The sequence below is a fragment of the Gadus chalcogrammus genome, chromosome 11 (assembly GCF_026213295.1).
Source record: "Gadus chalcogrammus isolate NIFS_2021 chromosome 11, NIFS_Gcha_1.0, whole genome shotgun sequence".
Classification (NCBI taxonomy): Eukaryota; Metazoa; Chordata; class Actinopteri; order Gadiformes; family Gadidae; genus Gadus; species Gadus chalcogrammus.
In genome coordinates this window covers 11,834,958-11,848,653 of record NC_079422.1, presented here as the reverse complement: position 1 = coordinate 11,848,653, position 13,696 = coordinate 11,834,958, and the positions used below count along the sequence as shown (strand labels likewise).

The 13,696-nt window shown below is 50.3% G+C and overlaps 1 protein-coding gene across 2 annotated transcripts in view; it reads right to left on the bottom strand.

The window, feature by feature from the left end:
• Window positions 1-582: 582 nt before the first annotated feature.
• Window positions 583-13,696, bottom strand: part of LOC130392196 (transcription factor HIVEP3) — a 41,879-nt gene continuing 28,765 nt past the window's right edge. For both annotated transcript variants that reach the window (XM_056602652.1, XM_056602651.1), the window contains 7 exons: window positions 13,298-13,587; window positions 10,729-12,750; window positions 10,114-10,301; window positions 6,252-6,427; window positions 5,690-5,791; window positions 3,144-3,796; window positions 583-2,837 (listed from right to left, as the gene is read on the bottom strand). In XM_056602652.1, the coding sequence (XP_056458627.1) occupies window positions 2,169-2,837; window positions 3,144-3,796; window positions 5,690-5,791; window positions 6,252-6,427; window positions 10,114-10,301; window positions 10,729-12,750; window positions 13,298-13,587 (4,100 nt within the window). In that variant the 3' untranslated portion in view covers window positions 583-2,168. The remainder of the gene's footprint in view (window positions 2,838-3,143; window positions 3,797-5,689; window positions 5,792-6,251; window positions 6,428-10,113; window positions 10,302-10,728; window positions 12,751-13,297; window positions 13,588-13,696) is intronic.

Sequence of the window (13,696 nt, the reverse complement as noted above, 5' to 3'; positions counted from 1 at the left end):
GAGTCTGATGCAGTATCAATTGCCTTCAATGTGTCAGCATTTTATAAGTTGAGTTAATCTTCAAACTCCAGCAACCTAAAAATAGGCTCACATATCTCACAGCGGGAAGCTACAGATAGTGCTTAGATAAAGATGTGTGGAATGCTTGAAATGAGCGGTCAACAGATTACTACGCGGTGGAATGATAACAGATCCCTCCACACATTCTTACACAGAGCTGGGGCGGAGGCGCAGCTCACCTCCTCCATAAGCACAGCTGTGTGCCCCCCCCCCCCCCCCCCACACACACACACACTCCATGCAGTGATCAGTCAATGAATAGACACATCAAAGGATGAGCAAAAATAACTGGACTCGCCACTGTTAGCTGCTCTCTGGGCCTGCTATGCTGTAGGTGTGTTTGTTTTTAATTAGAGCGCCCCATCCTCTCGGTGCCCATTACTCCTCAGTAAACATACTCCCCTTCTCTACCCCCCACCCCCTTGATTTGGTCTATTTTGGTCTCCCCTCCCTCGTCAGCAGTCATCGCAATGAAACAGGACAAGGCATCACGCACCTCAGACCATTCCAGGACAGACCCCCGCACCGCGAGATGTAATGTGTTCACCTCCAGTGATCCCGGGTAGCATTATGTCATCTATTGTCCTGTCTGGTTTTCCCCTCTCGTCAAGTGGAAGGGAATTAAGTGGATGCAACTGACATAAAGTGACAGGGAAAACAAATATAGTGTCTAGGCTCACAGGTGCAGGTCAGATTAAAAGCGGGCTTGCCATGATTCACTTATCCTGTATTCCCGTTCGTTTTGACAGGATATCAAAGGATGGATATTGACAGGGAAATATCTGCACATTCAAGGAACATCCGAATAATTGTATATTTCCCAGATGAAACATGTTGAATATGCCCAATTGAATGGATTCATTTATCAGATAGAATAACATCTGTATAATATACTTGCATGGCAACACTCAGTCTCTAAAAGAGGAGAAAACATCTAGACAACATATTATTATCAACGAATGTATCCTTCAGCCTTGTTGTGCATCTTTCAGTGATGTCAGCATCTTCTGCTGTACTTACTTTATCTCCTTAAATTAATCTAGTTTTCCGATAAAGAATCCATTAACATCGACTCGAACAAGGTCTTCAAAAAAAAGACCATCCTCAAATGATTGTGTAGAATGTGACAGATTCCTGTGAAGGATTCCTTGGTGAAAACAGGTAACAACGCAGTCACGAAAAAATTACTCACAAACAGGCTCAAGCTCAGGGGAGTTTGGTGTATATTTTATTTGTCCGAGGACTATAAAATGTTTTGTTTGTGAAGTCTGCAGGGCACTTGATCTACCAGTACCAGTGCACCTGGCGGTTTTCCTCTCCAACAAACTCATTCACATATCGAAAAAGACACACAAGAACTAAATAAAAAAGCATGATTTTTGTTTTTCAAGAATAAAAAGATTAAAAAAACAACCCTCAAACAATGTTCAATGTCATCAAATGACAATAAATAAGGAGCACTTTTCTCTGTGCAGAGATAAGCTTTAAGCTAAAAACCTTTGTAATAAAATATATACGTTTAACTTCAGTGCATTTTCTTTTTTTACCTTGCTGCTCCTAACGTTATACCCTGACTGCAAACCTCCCTCCGTTACCGTGGTAACAAAGCAACGCCCCTTAGAGGAGAAATCATCCATACATCAAATATCACGCCCCTTTAAACAACAGAAAGAAAATAACATGTTTCACAGCCTTCTCCTCGTCCAACTGTACAAACGGTACATGAACCACCATGGACAGATAAAGGCACAAGTAATACTGTGCAGTTTGAGTAATACTGGACAAAAAGGACAAACAAAAATGTGATAACTTTTCTTTGAAAGATTTTGGTCATTTACAAATTTATTCAGGATCCTTTGACATATATTTAAACAGATATTAAGATAGCAGTATCACCAGAGATACATATGGAATATATATCGATTTATATATAGATTTACAGAAACATTTTCACAAAGAAAAAAAGTGCATGTTTTTTTTTTTACCAAACCTGAATATTGCCAAAGAACAAACAGTCAAGTTAACAATAGTATTGAAAACTGTATAAAAACAAAGCAATAAAAAAAAAAAAGTGTAGCAAACCATAAAGCAGAACTGGGATGTGGAGATTAAGAAGTGCTCTTGTCTGTTCTCGAGGAGTCTCCTCCAGCTCCTGGTCCCACCGGACCCTCAGGCAGACCTGGCTCTCCGCCCCCTGGCCCCCCCCTCGCTGGCCCTATTGCATGCGAGTCAACGTGAGTTGCTTGACTGTGAGACGGTATGGGACGGCTTTTGTCTCTCGCGTAAACATCTCCTCTCTGGGTCGCTGTCGAGCTGTGGGCGGAGCTATGTGAGCTGCCGTATTGCTTTGAGTCTGTGGTCTCCGTTGTGGAACAATCTAGCGCTGCGCGGGGATTGGACGAACCTGACTGGCTGGTTCCCGCCTCCTGGTACCCCGACCAGCGACCCCCGGGAGTCCTTAGTCCTGGCGGCCTGGAGGCCCCCCCCCACCACTCGAAGCGGGCCAGGGACGGGCCCTCGTTGGGCGGGGAGGTGGGGCTGGACGGGGTGGTGGTGGGGTGCGGGCGGTGCCTGGCCTGCACCATCTGGATCCCCCCGATGGGGATCATCAGGTAGGGCACCCTGGCCTGCTGCGAGTGGAGAGGGAGGTGGCTGAAGACGTGGTCCGTGGCCTGGCTGCCGGGGTAACCCTCGCTGCTGAAGGACAGACGGAAGTCCGGAGGGAACAGGGTCGCCTCCGGGGACATCGGCACCTCTCCCGACGTTCCACCGCTCTCCTGCAGGGGGAGCAAACACACCGTGAGAACACCGGAGAGGACTAGCCATCCAGCTGGCGGTGGTTTGGACCAGACCTCCTCGTAGCCTAAAGCCATCCCATGCATTATGCAATCATAGCAGTCGTCAGGTTATCATGCATCAATCCATTGATGTCTTAATATATGTCTGTTACATAGTTTAGATAGGGCAATATGTAAAGCGTCTTAGAGTACCATATTAGCGCTATATAAATGTAATTTATTATTATTATTATTATTAATCCCACTCATGGTTAGTGTGTACTCAGCACCTATCCCCCCACTCACCTGGGGAACGTCCTTCAGGCAAGGACTCTCCCAGGGTAGGTAAACCGGGGGTCTGTACTGAATCTGGAGGGCCGGAGGGGGGGCGTGTGGTGCCCTGGGTCGCAGGGTAGAGAGGGTCCCGACGGGAGACGGTCCCCTCTCGGGGGAGGGGGAGAGGTGTCGGCCGGGGGAGGACAGGTCGGCCCTGGGGGAGAGGCAGCGGCCGGAGGAGGAGGACAGCTCCACCCGTGGGGAGAGGCTGCGGCTGGGGGAGCAGCTCTCACTCTTGGGGGAGAAGGCCCGGGGGGAGGCGCTCCAGCCCCGCCGCGAGAACACCGCCCGCCTGCTGCCGGGCGAGGCGGCCCTCCGGCTGGACCACAGCCTGTGGGGGGCCGGCTCCAGGCCGGGGCTCCCCGCCGGGGCCTCGCGGTCCGGGGTCCCCTGCTGGGACGGCCGGCTGCAGGTGGACTGCGCCCCCGTCGACGCACGGGTGTCGGAAGAGCAGGAGGACGGTGGGTCATCGTGGGATGACGACTCCTCCTCCTCGTCGTCGTCGTCATCGTCGTCATCGTCGTCGTCGTCCTCCTCATCTTCGTCCTCGTCGAAGTCCTCCGCGTCGGAGAACTGATGCTCGTCCTGCTCCTCGGGAGGACCGACGCGCCCCTCACTGACCCCTGTTGGACACACAGACACGTGTCAGACAGACAGCTCTCTTAATCATCTCTCTTAAACGTCTCTTAGTCATCTCTTAATCATCTCTCTTAAACGTCTCTTAGTCATCTCTTAATCATCTCTCTTAAACGTCTCTTAGTCATCTCTTAATCATCTCTCTTAAACGTCTCTTAGTAATCTCTCTTAATCATCTCTCTTAAACATCACTTAGTATCTCATCTCATGGTATCTCTCTTATCATCTCATTTCAGTAATCTCTCTTAAACATCTCTCTTACTCATCCCTCTTAAACATCTCTCTTACTCATCCCTCTTAAACATCTCTCTTACTCATCCCTCTTAAACATCTCTCTTACTCATCCCTCTTAAACATCTCTCTTACTCATCCCTCTTAAACATCTCTCTTACTCATCCCTCTTAAACATCTCTCTTACTCATCCCTCTTAAACATCTCTCTTACTCATCCCCCTTAAACATCTCTCTTACTCATCCCCCTTAAACATCTCTCTTACTCATCCCTCTTAAACATCTCTCTTACTCATCCCTCTTAAACATCTCTCTTACTCATCCCTCTTAAACATCTCTCTTACTCATCCCTCTTAAACATCTCTCTTACTCATCCCTCTTAAACATCTCTCTTACTCATCCCTCTTAAACATCTCTCTTACTCATCCCCCTTAAACATCTCTCTTACTCATCCCTCTTAAACATCTCTCTTACTCATCCCCCTTAAACATCTCTCTTACTCATCCCCCTTAAACATCTCTCTTACTCATCCCTCTTAAACATCTCTCTTACTCATCCCTCTTAAACATCTCTCTTACTCATCCCTCTTAAAAGATCTCCCATAATCATCTCTCTTAAAAGATCTCTCTTGAATGTCTTTCTTAAAGATCGATCTTAAAGATCTCTCAGAAATCTCTAAGGCATTTCTCTTAATCTCCTCTCTTAATAATCTCCCCTAACCGTCTCCCTTACGATCTCTCTTGTGAGGCGGTAAGAAGTGGCCACATATTTGTTTCTTCCTCTTTTTAACGACCTACATGAAAAGACCCCATTGGGCAAATGGTAAACCATTGATAAAACGCTACCACAGAGCCTCTATTGGGAACGATCTCTGCGAGGGATACGCTGCTGAAACATCCCTCAGCTGCCAGCCAACAACACAATATTATAAATAGCTTGCCTCTTCCAGTGACACATTATTGAAAAGAGTCGTGCCTATTGATAATCTTCTCCATTCCAGTTTGGTGAATGAGCAGTCTGAATACGAGCGGGTCCTTGTCGTCAATGACATGACTCGTGCATGAAAGAAAGATGGGGAGGTGAGACGGGAGGAAGGAAGGGTGAGACAGGAGGGAGGTGAGACGGGAGGAAGGAAAGGGGAGACAGGAGGGAGGTGAGACGGGGGGGAGGCGAGACGGCAGGGAGGGAGGGAAGGTCGATATGCGAGGGTGGGAGGTTAGACAGGAGGTAGGTGAGACAGGAGGGAGGAGAGATGAGACAGAGGGGGGGTGAGATGAGAACGGAGGGTGGTTAGACAGGAGGGTAGGGAGGTGAGACCAGGGGTGGTCGGGAGGAGGTCGGGAGTTCGGGGCTGCGTCCACGTGCTGCATGATGGGTAAAAAGGTCTGTCCTTGTGAGGCTGTAGCTTCAGCTGCCAGAGCTGCGCCAGGACCCAGCGGACCTCTGCTGTCTTTAATTCATTCATACTTTTTGGTCCTGTTCTTTGCAAGGCCAAATGGAGGAGAATAGAACATGAGGGGGCGGTTGTGTAAGCCGTCACCGTCTAGCTGCTAAAGCTCTTCCGATGCAGCGAGTTGATTCAGCTGCTCCCGAGCTTCTCCTCTGAGGGAGGGCGAGTCGGCCCGTGGGCAACGCTTCAGTTCAGCTCACCTGCTTCTTCACTCTCTGGGTCGTCCAGCGAGGACTCAGACACACCCATGGCTTGGCACTTCTTCCCGTGAGCCTTGGACTTCATGTGTTTGGTAAGGTTCCCTAATGGACGGAGACCAGAGAACAAATGAGGACGTGAGGCAGAAGGGAGTCGGGCCTGGAACATGCTTCAGTGAGACTGCTAGACTGCTCACGTGTGTGTTTTACTGTAAACATTCTTCACGTCAGCGTGCCAACTAGGAGACACACGCAGTCACATTGAGTAGAGCGGGAGAAGTCTGTTCGGTCGTTCGGTATGAAGAGAGGCTGTATCTGTGTGTATTACTGATGAGCATTCTCTTTAAGTTGCCCTTGGTTTCATGTTGGATTCTTTGTGTGAAGTCAGTAAGAGTTGAGTTGTGCTACTGATACAGTTCCCTCGGTCAAAAGCCAATTCTCTGCATCATTAGGTAATGTCTCCTCTAGCATGTCAGTCGAGGTTGCATGCTGTTAGCAACATAGGCGCACATACCGTATATGTATATGTTGAAAACAGCCCGTTATAATACCCAGGTGCCCTTACCTTTGGTTTTGAAGGCAAAATTGCAGTATTTGCAGATGTATGGCCGGACATCTGTGTGTGTACGGATGTGTTTCCTCAGCATGCTGGGCTTCTTGCAGCGGATTCCACACTCTCCGCACACATACTTGCCCCTGCCACGACCCCGCACATACACATACTCTTCATTAGATTTATACCTGATCAGCGAGAGTGGGAGAGGGAGGGAGAGAGAGAGAAAGAGAAAGAGAAAGAGAAAGAGAAAGAGAGAGAGAAAGAGAGAGAGAGAGAGAGAGAGACCCGTTATATCTACAGATCCTTCATCGTGACACAAACAAAACGTTATTTTTAACCCGGCCTGCTGAAAGCTCCCCGAGTGTGGGTGGGTGCGAGCAGAGGAGCTGGACGTGAATACATTCAGGGGACCGGGCCTCCAGACACACAAACAGCCCTTTATGGACGCCCAGTGTGGGGAAGCCCCACTGAAAGCCCCAGCTCCATAGGGACCTCTGGCCTCTCCTCAGGACACCCTGGCTCTCTGCAGGGAGGGCCTGCCAACGACAGCACCAGTGGCCACAGAGCGGGACGGCAGGCCTGGCCCCGACGCCACAGCCCAGAATAGGCGCTGCATATAAAAACCTGTCAACGCATTCAGCCTCCGTTCTCTAAAGACGCTGCTCACAAACACACACACACACACACACACACTGTGTACCGAGGGAAACACATAGGAACCGGAGGGAAGCTTCTACATCAGGATGAACCTCCGTGCTCCCCTGGGAATCAGCCATCTGCCGTCTCTGTCTTGGATTTCCGTCGTGAATCGCATCTATCCAAGATGTGAATGAACACAGGGGCGAGGACAACGTCGCCGCTATAACACAGACAGATGCCATTGTATAACGAGGGCCGGGGGAAGCAGGGAGCAAACTGTGGAGCAGCCTTCAGGATGACATTGTGTCCCATTCATTCCGGAGTGGGCTACTGTTGCCTGACACGTAGTCCTTGTCTCAGCTAAAAATACTCACACGCATCTCAAGCTCCACGGAAGCCTCAATTCGCACATAAAACATTCCGCTGAACTCCTCCGCTCCACCGTGTTGCAGCGCTCCCAGAGAACACAAACACGTCCGAGAGCACGGTGATGCAGAGCGTCTGCACATGCTTCACACACACACACACACACACACACACACACACACACACACACACACACACACAGGTCAAGGGTAATAATGGGTTGTATTTATAAAGGGCTTTCCTAGGTTTCCGGGGTGAATGATTATGTCTACGTGACTGATGCACCGCTGCCATAACGCACACTGGAAGAGTGACTCACTGAAACCATCCAATTAAGATAAGATAAGGGGAAATAATTAAAAAGACATGAAAAAAATTTGAACTTAAAAAGCAACCAACTGGGACTGGGGAGCCTTGTTGGTACAGCAGCCAGGTTTGAAGTTTGTCAAGGACACCTGGGGTAGACACCAGGGCCAGATCCAGGGGGGGGGGGGGGTACTCCAGCTCCCACCATGAGATGTTTAGTGATCTGGTCTCGCACCCAAGGACAAAGACCAGCCCTGCTTAGCTTCCAGAACAAACTAGCAGTGCTACGCAGGCAACCCCGGTGTGATGGATCAGCATATACAGGGGAACATTCTGATACACTCCTGAGACGTTACTGAACATAGTTTACAAACTGTCCTGACATGAAAAGTGTGTTCTATCGGTGAAAGGGAGGGGAGCCTTTCTGACATGATGGCTGTGATCTGAAACCCGGGAGAGCTGTTGCACAACAGGCAGACCGAGGCAGCCCTGTCAGCAGTCCAGATCTAGATTAATGCCCGACTCAAGCTCTACGGATTTGAGCCAAATCTGGTCTTGCTGGACTTTGAATAGGGACGCATCAGTATCCCAATCTACACCGGTCCGAAACACACAAGTGGAGGACGCATCAGGAATAACTTTAGAGAACACCACTTCAGCAGTATTTTGGGCTCTCTGTCAATCCTGTAAACAAAGATTTCATCAGAATCCCAAAGAGGTAGAGCAATCTGCTACACAACCCCACCCCCCCACACACGCACACACACACACACACACACATACACATAGCTCAAGACAGCTCAAATTAATGCATTTTCAAAGTCTCGTAGTGAGACTTTTCTGCGTCTAAGAAGGGATTCGCTGTACTATTCTACCAGCCCCAAGTGCATCCAAAACAGGAGCGAGCCGCCGTTCTCTGGTTCCCCAGACGACTCCTAACGAAGGGAAAGCTGCCATCCTCATCTGAGCACCGCTACCACACCTCTGAGGGCTCCCACGCCCGCCCCTACCTAAATGGGCTCCCTGTAATTGGATCGGTATGAATGCTCACAATGACTCACACCAAAACATGAACACAAGAAAACCTGTCTCTGATGCAAATGACGGAGAGAAGTTTCACCACCGCGTCGTCCAACGCTGTGCGTGCGGTAAGGTTACACTTTGTCAAAAAGTCATATAGAGATAATAAGCGTGGGCACTGGGAGGCACACGGGGTACAAAACACCCGGATGGCTGCTGTAATAGAAAGGGATAAAGTGAGGGAGATGTACGTGACGTTCAAGGGGAGAGGGAGGGAGAGATTGGGAGAGAGAGAGAGAGAGAGAGAAAGGGGAAGAATAAGGGGAAACTAGACAGATGGAGGGAGACAGTACAAGGGACACAGACATGAGTGAGAGGAGAGAAAGCTGTGGGCTGTTTATGCAAAGCTCTTCCTGTTGATGTCGAAGCTGTTTGTGATGCTGCCAGTGATAGACAGCATGCAGTATCTCCTGTTAATTCATGCCGTATCTAGTGTTAATTCATGCTGTATCTAATGTTGATAGATGAAGTATCTACTGTTAATTCATGCTGTATCTACTGTTGATTAATGCATTATCTACTGTTAATTCATGCTGTATCTAGTGTTAATTCATGCAGTATATACTGTTAGTTTATGCAGTATCTACTGTTAGTTTATGCAGTATCTACTGTTAATTAATGCTGCATCTACTTTTAATTCATGCAGTATCTACTGCTAATTCATGCTGTATTTTCTGTTGATTCATGCTGTAACTACTTTTGATTCATGCTGTATCTAGTGTTAATTCATGCTGTATTTACTGTTAATTCAGGCAGCATCTACTGTTAATTCATTCCGTATATACAGTTAATTCATGCAGTATCTACTGTTTATTCACACTGTATCTAGTGTTAATTCATGCTGTATCTACTGTTAATTAAGACTGTATCTACTGTCAAGTCATGCTTTATCAACAGTTAACTCAGGTTTCCTAAGACATTACATAAATGTTATCGTTCAGGCCATCATTAGGAGAAAGCGTGTTGATAATTCCTGTCAGCCGGTCTACCTTATGTCATCCTCGTTACCTCCCCTCTCCCTAGCACTTCACACTGAACACACCTGACACAAACTGCTGCCAGGGACACACTCTCTCCTTCTAATAAACACAACGGTCTGAGATACATGGAATTATGAATTATAGTCACCAACAGACGCAGAATTGATGGAAAGCACACATATGCCAACAAGCAAACACACACACAAACTTGTTTAATTCACACTTCAACAGAAGAACACACTTTGCAGCAGTGAGGAGCGACTTGGAAGCAGGTACAAATGAAGTCCCTGAGGGCTTCGCTGCTTCCCATCTGTTAATTTCTCCTGCGTTCTGCTCTGCCGTCTCCCACAGGTTTATTATATTTCTGCTCTAGTCTGTCATTGCTCTGGCGACCAGTTAGTAATGAACACAATAGTTATTCCAATCAACCTAAGCCACCATCTTCTAAATAAAACGAGAGGATTAACATGAGCTTGGAAAGCATCGTCTTTTTTTCTTACCCGCCTTCGCAGATCCGGACCCGAGGGGACTCGCTCCGTTTGGAGGAGGTAGCTCCTTCCTCTTCTCTCCTTCCCTTCTTCTTTTCCCTTTTCTCCTCCTTCCTCTCCCTCCTCTCCTCCTTCTCCCTCTTCTCCCTCTTCTCCTCTTTCTCAGGCTTCGGTAGGGCTCTGGGTGGGGCAGCATGAACCTACACTCAATACAGACACAGAGGACAGGTCACCCTCCTGCAGTACAGACACAGAGGACAGGTCACCCTCCTGCAGTACAGACACACAGGACAGTTCACCCTCCTGCAGTACAGACACACAGGACAGGTCACCCTCCTGCAGTATAGACACACAGGACAGGTCACCCTCCTGCAGTACAGACACACAGGACAGTTCACCCTCCTGCAGTACAGACACACAGGACAGTTCAACCTCCTGCAGTACAGACACACAGAGGACAGGTCAAACTCCTGCAGTACCGACACACAGGACAGTTCACCCTACATTGAAGTGAAGACTCTGATTGTTACCAAAGGGTTATCACTTAACAACTGCACAGTCTGCTGTGATGGTGAATGGAAGCTGAAAGCGGACGTATATGTTCGTACGACCTGCTGTTATATTTACCTCTGTGACACGTGGAGTCTGGTTACTGGAGGACGGTAGTACGGACTGAACGGGCTTGGAGGCTGTGGCCATGGTGTAGGTAGCGGAGCTGTGCTTCTGTTTGGAACACAGCAGGGACAAGGCCACCTTGGTGCTGAGGCCCGGCAGGTTGGGGTTGTGGTCGCTGACGCTCCAGGAGGAGTAGACGGACGTCCCGGCCTCCCTGTGGGAGCTGGGGCTGGGCTTGGTGTAGTTCAGGTAGCACCAGTTGACCGCTGTGCTGGTGCTGAGGTTGGGGTGCGAAGGGGTGTCGCCCGGTCTTGCTGGAGACCTGACGCTCTGGCCCTGCCTAGCAGCTGTGCCTTTCTCTTTTAGGGGCCTTTCTTCTCTTGGGGGCCATCCCTCCTGGCTGTGAGACCTGGGGATCTGCTGCTCCCCCCTCTCCACCTTTACACTCACCCTCTCCGTCCTGGCCGGCTCCTTGACGTCCTCCACCTTACTGCTGCTGGCTTTACTGTGTTTCTCTTCATGAGCCCCTGTATCCTCCACCGCTCCCTCCACCCCCTTCTTCTCCTTTACCTCCTCTTCCTCTTTCACCCTTTTCTGGTGCCTCTGGGCCTCCGTACTGAGCTCCAGACTGGCTGCAGGGGAGAGCATGCGTTTGCTCCCTCCGGCCCCCAGGGGGCAGTAGCTGTCCCCCGCTCTGGACCCCGAGGCCAGGTCCCCGGGCAGGGACAGGGGCAGGAGGCTCTCTAGGTCCGGGCTGGGGACCTTCAGGTAGGACCTCTGCAGCTTGTCCTGCCCCAGCCGACCCATGATGACCATGGCGCTGCAGCAGATAGGCTGCTGCGGCCGGGCCGAGGCCAGGATCTGGGAGAGGGTGGTGTACTTGGCGCTGACGTAGCTGGGCATGCCGGTCTGGAGGCGGACGGGAACCACCAGGGACACGGACGGCGTGAGCTGAGCCAGACAGGTGATGATGACCGGCCGGGAGCGGTGGGAGGAGAGCGGGACCAGAGGAGCATAGGGAGGACGGGGAGGAGAGGGAGACAGGGAGATGGAGGGTCCTCTTGAAGAAGCCCCGGGTGTGTGTATGGTGAGCAGCGGCGGTACAGGCAGGTACAGCGCCTGGCCCGTCCCGGGCCTGGTAGAAAAGTGCAGAGGAAGCAGCTCAGGGAACTGATGCAGAGGAATGCCCAAGCGCTCGGCCATGTGGATCTGGGCCGGGTGGATCCGGATCGGAGGCGGTGCCGTGTGGGAATGTAAAAAAGCCCTGGGAATGATCTGGGAGGCGGAGACGTCGTGGATCGCTGCTGGTTCAGGGACCGGCCAGGCGTGCGATCCCGACGGGAACGGGTCCTGTGACGGGAAGGCAGTGTGCGTGAGGGTCTGTGGGTGAAATAGCTGCAAGGCCTTCCCTATGGATTCAACGCAGAGCATAGGGCCCACCTCCGGGGAGTAAACAGGGGGATAGCTGGAGTGCGAAGGCCCCGGTTTGGGGCTCTCTGATCTGGGTGACTGAGCCGCGGCGCTGCCCTCCTCCTGCTCCGGCTCCCCTAAGGCCGCATGCTTCACCAGGAGGCACTTCCGGCGTTCCCTCCAGGCCGATGTGGACTGCTGAGGGGTCAGAGACCCGAGGTCAAAGGACTTGCTCCTGGACTCCGGGGCGGGGTCCGAGCCGGCGGTGCTAGCGGGGGTCTGCTCGGAGGCCGAGCGCCTCATCTCTCTGGTGGCCTGTTGGTACTGGTGGGGGGCGAAAGGCACCGTCAGCATCTGGGACCCCTGGCTGCCGGAGACCCAGAGGGTGGTCTCTGGCCTCCCCGGGTCGTCACAGGGGGCGGAGAGGCTGGAAGCGTGGGAGACGTTGCTCTCCTGACTGGGGCTGCGGGGGAGGGACGGCGACTCGAAGCTGGACTCTCCGGACGACTGGGTCATCTCCGTCAGACGCAGCCTCTTCTTCTTTGGTGGCAGTTTCTCTGCAGGGAGCTGGGAGAGCGACTGGCTACGCGGCGGCCACTGGAACTCCTCCACCCTCTCGGCCTCCTGGGGGGGAGAGACACATGGAGAGCTCATTCACAGGAATTTGGCATCTAATATTAAATATTTGAGGATTGTGAATAGCCAAGTAAAGTTTCCGTAGGGATAGAATAGCAGGTAAGATTAGCTTGTATACATATATATATAGATACAAATATTATTGAATTTGTATTTAATTGTTTTCAATTACTTTTTTTTATAAAAATGTATTCAATAATTACCACAAATCGAAAATATAAGTGTGCAAAGGAGATAACCATAAACAATAAACAACCTCTTCAATTGAGATATATCTCTATAATGTATAATGTAGGTCGTTAGGAAGTTATGTACCTCCAGTTTGAAGGTAGTATTGTCCCTACAGACCTACAGTAGCCCAGAAGGCTACTGTAGGTAGTAACGTACATACAGACCTTTATTAAAGATTACATCTTTAATCCCTTGAAGAACTAATGTAGCTACAGTCTGCAGGTAGTCGTACATACAGACCTCTAATAGCCCTGAAGGCTACTGTAGGTCGTAATGTAGCCCCGGTCTGTGGGTAGTAATGTACCTTGGAAGAGGCCACCGTCCCTGGTGGGGAGACAGATGGCATGTCAGCATCCGGCTCCACAGTGACGAGGATCTCTGGCACTTGGATGTTTGGTTGGCGGATAAGTCGCGGTGAGGAGGGCGATGGTTTTGGCTCCGGCTGCTGCTCCGGCTGACCCTGCCTGTGGTCCGGCTCCTGACCCCCCATGCAGATGCTCTCCTGCTTCTCAAAAGAGCTGGTGTGTTGGATCACGGACACGCCCTTTCTGTCCTGTTGCTGCTGCTGGTTTGGCTCAGACTGGGAAGGAACACCTGAGAAATACAATAACACACTTGATGAGCGTTTTACACTGCCGATTGTGAGATTTGACTATTTACTGCTATTTAATAATTTAGCAGGCATTCTTATCCAAAGCCACTT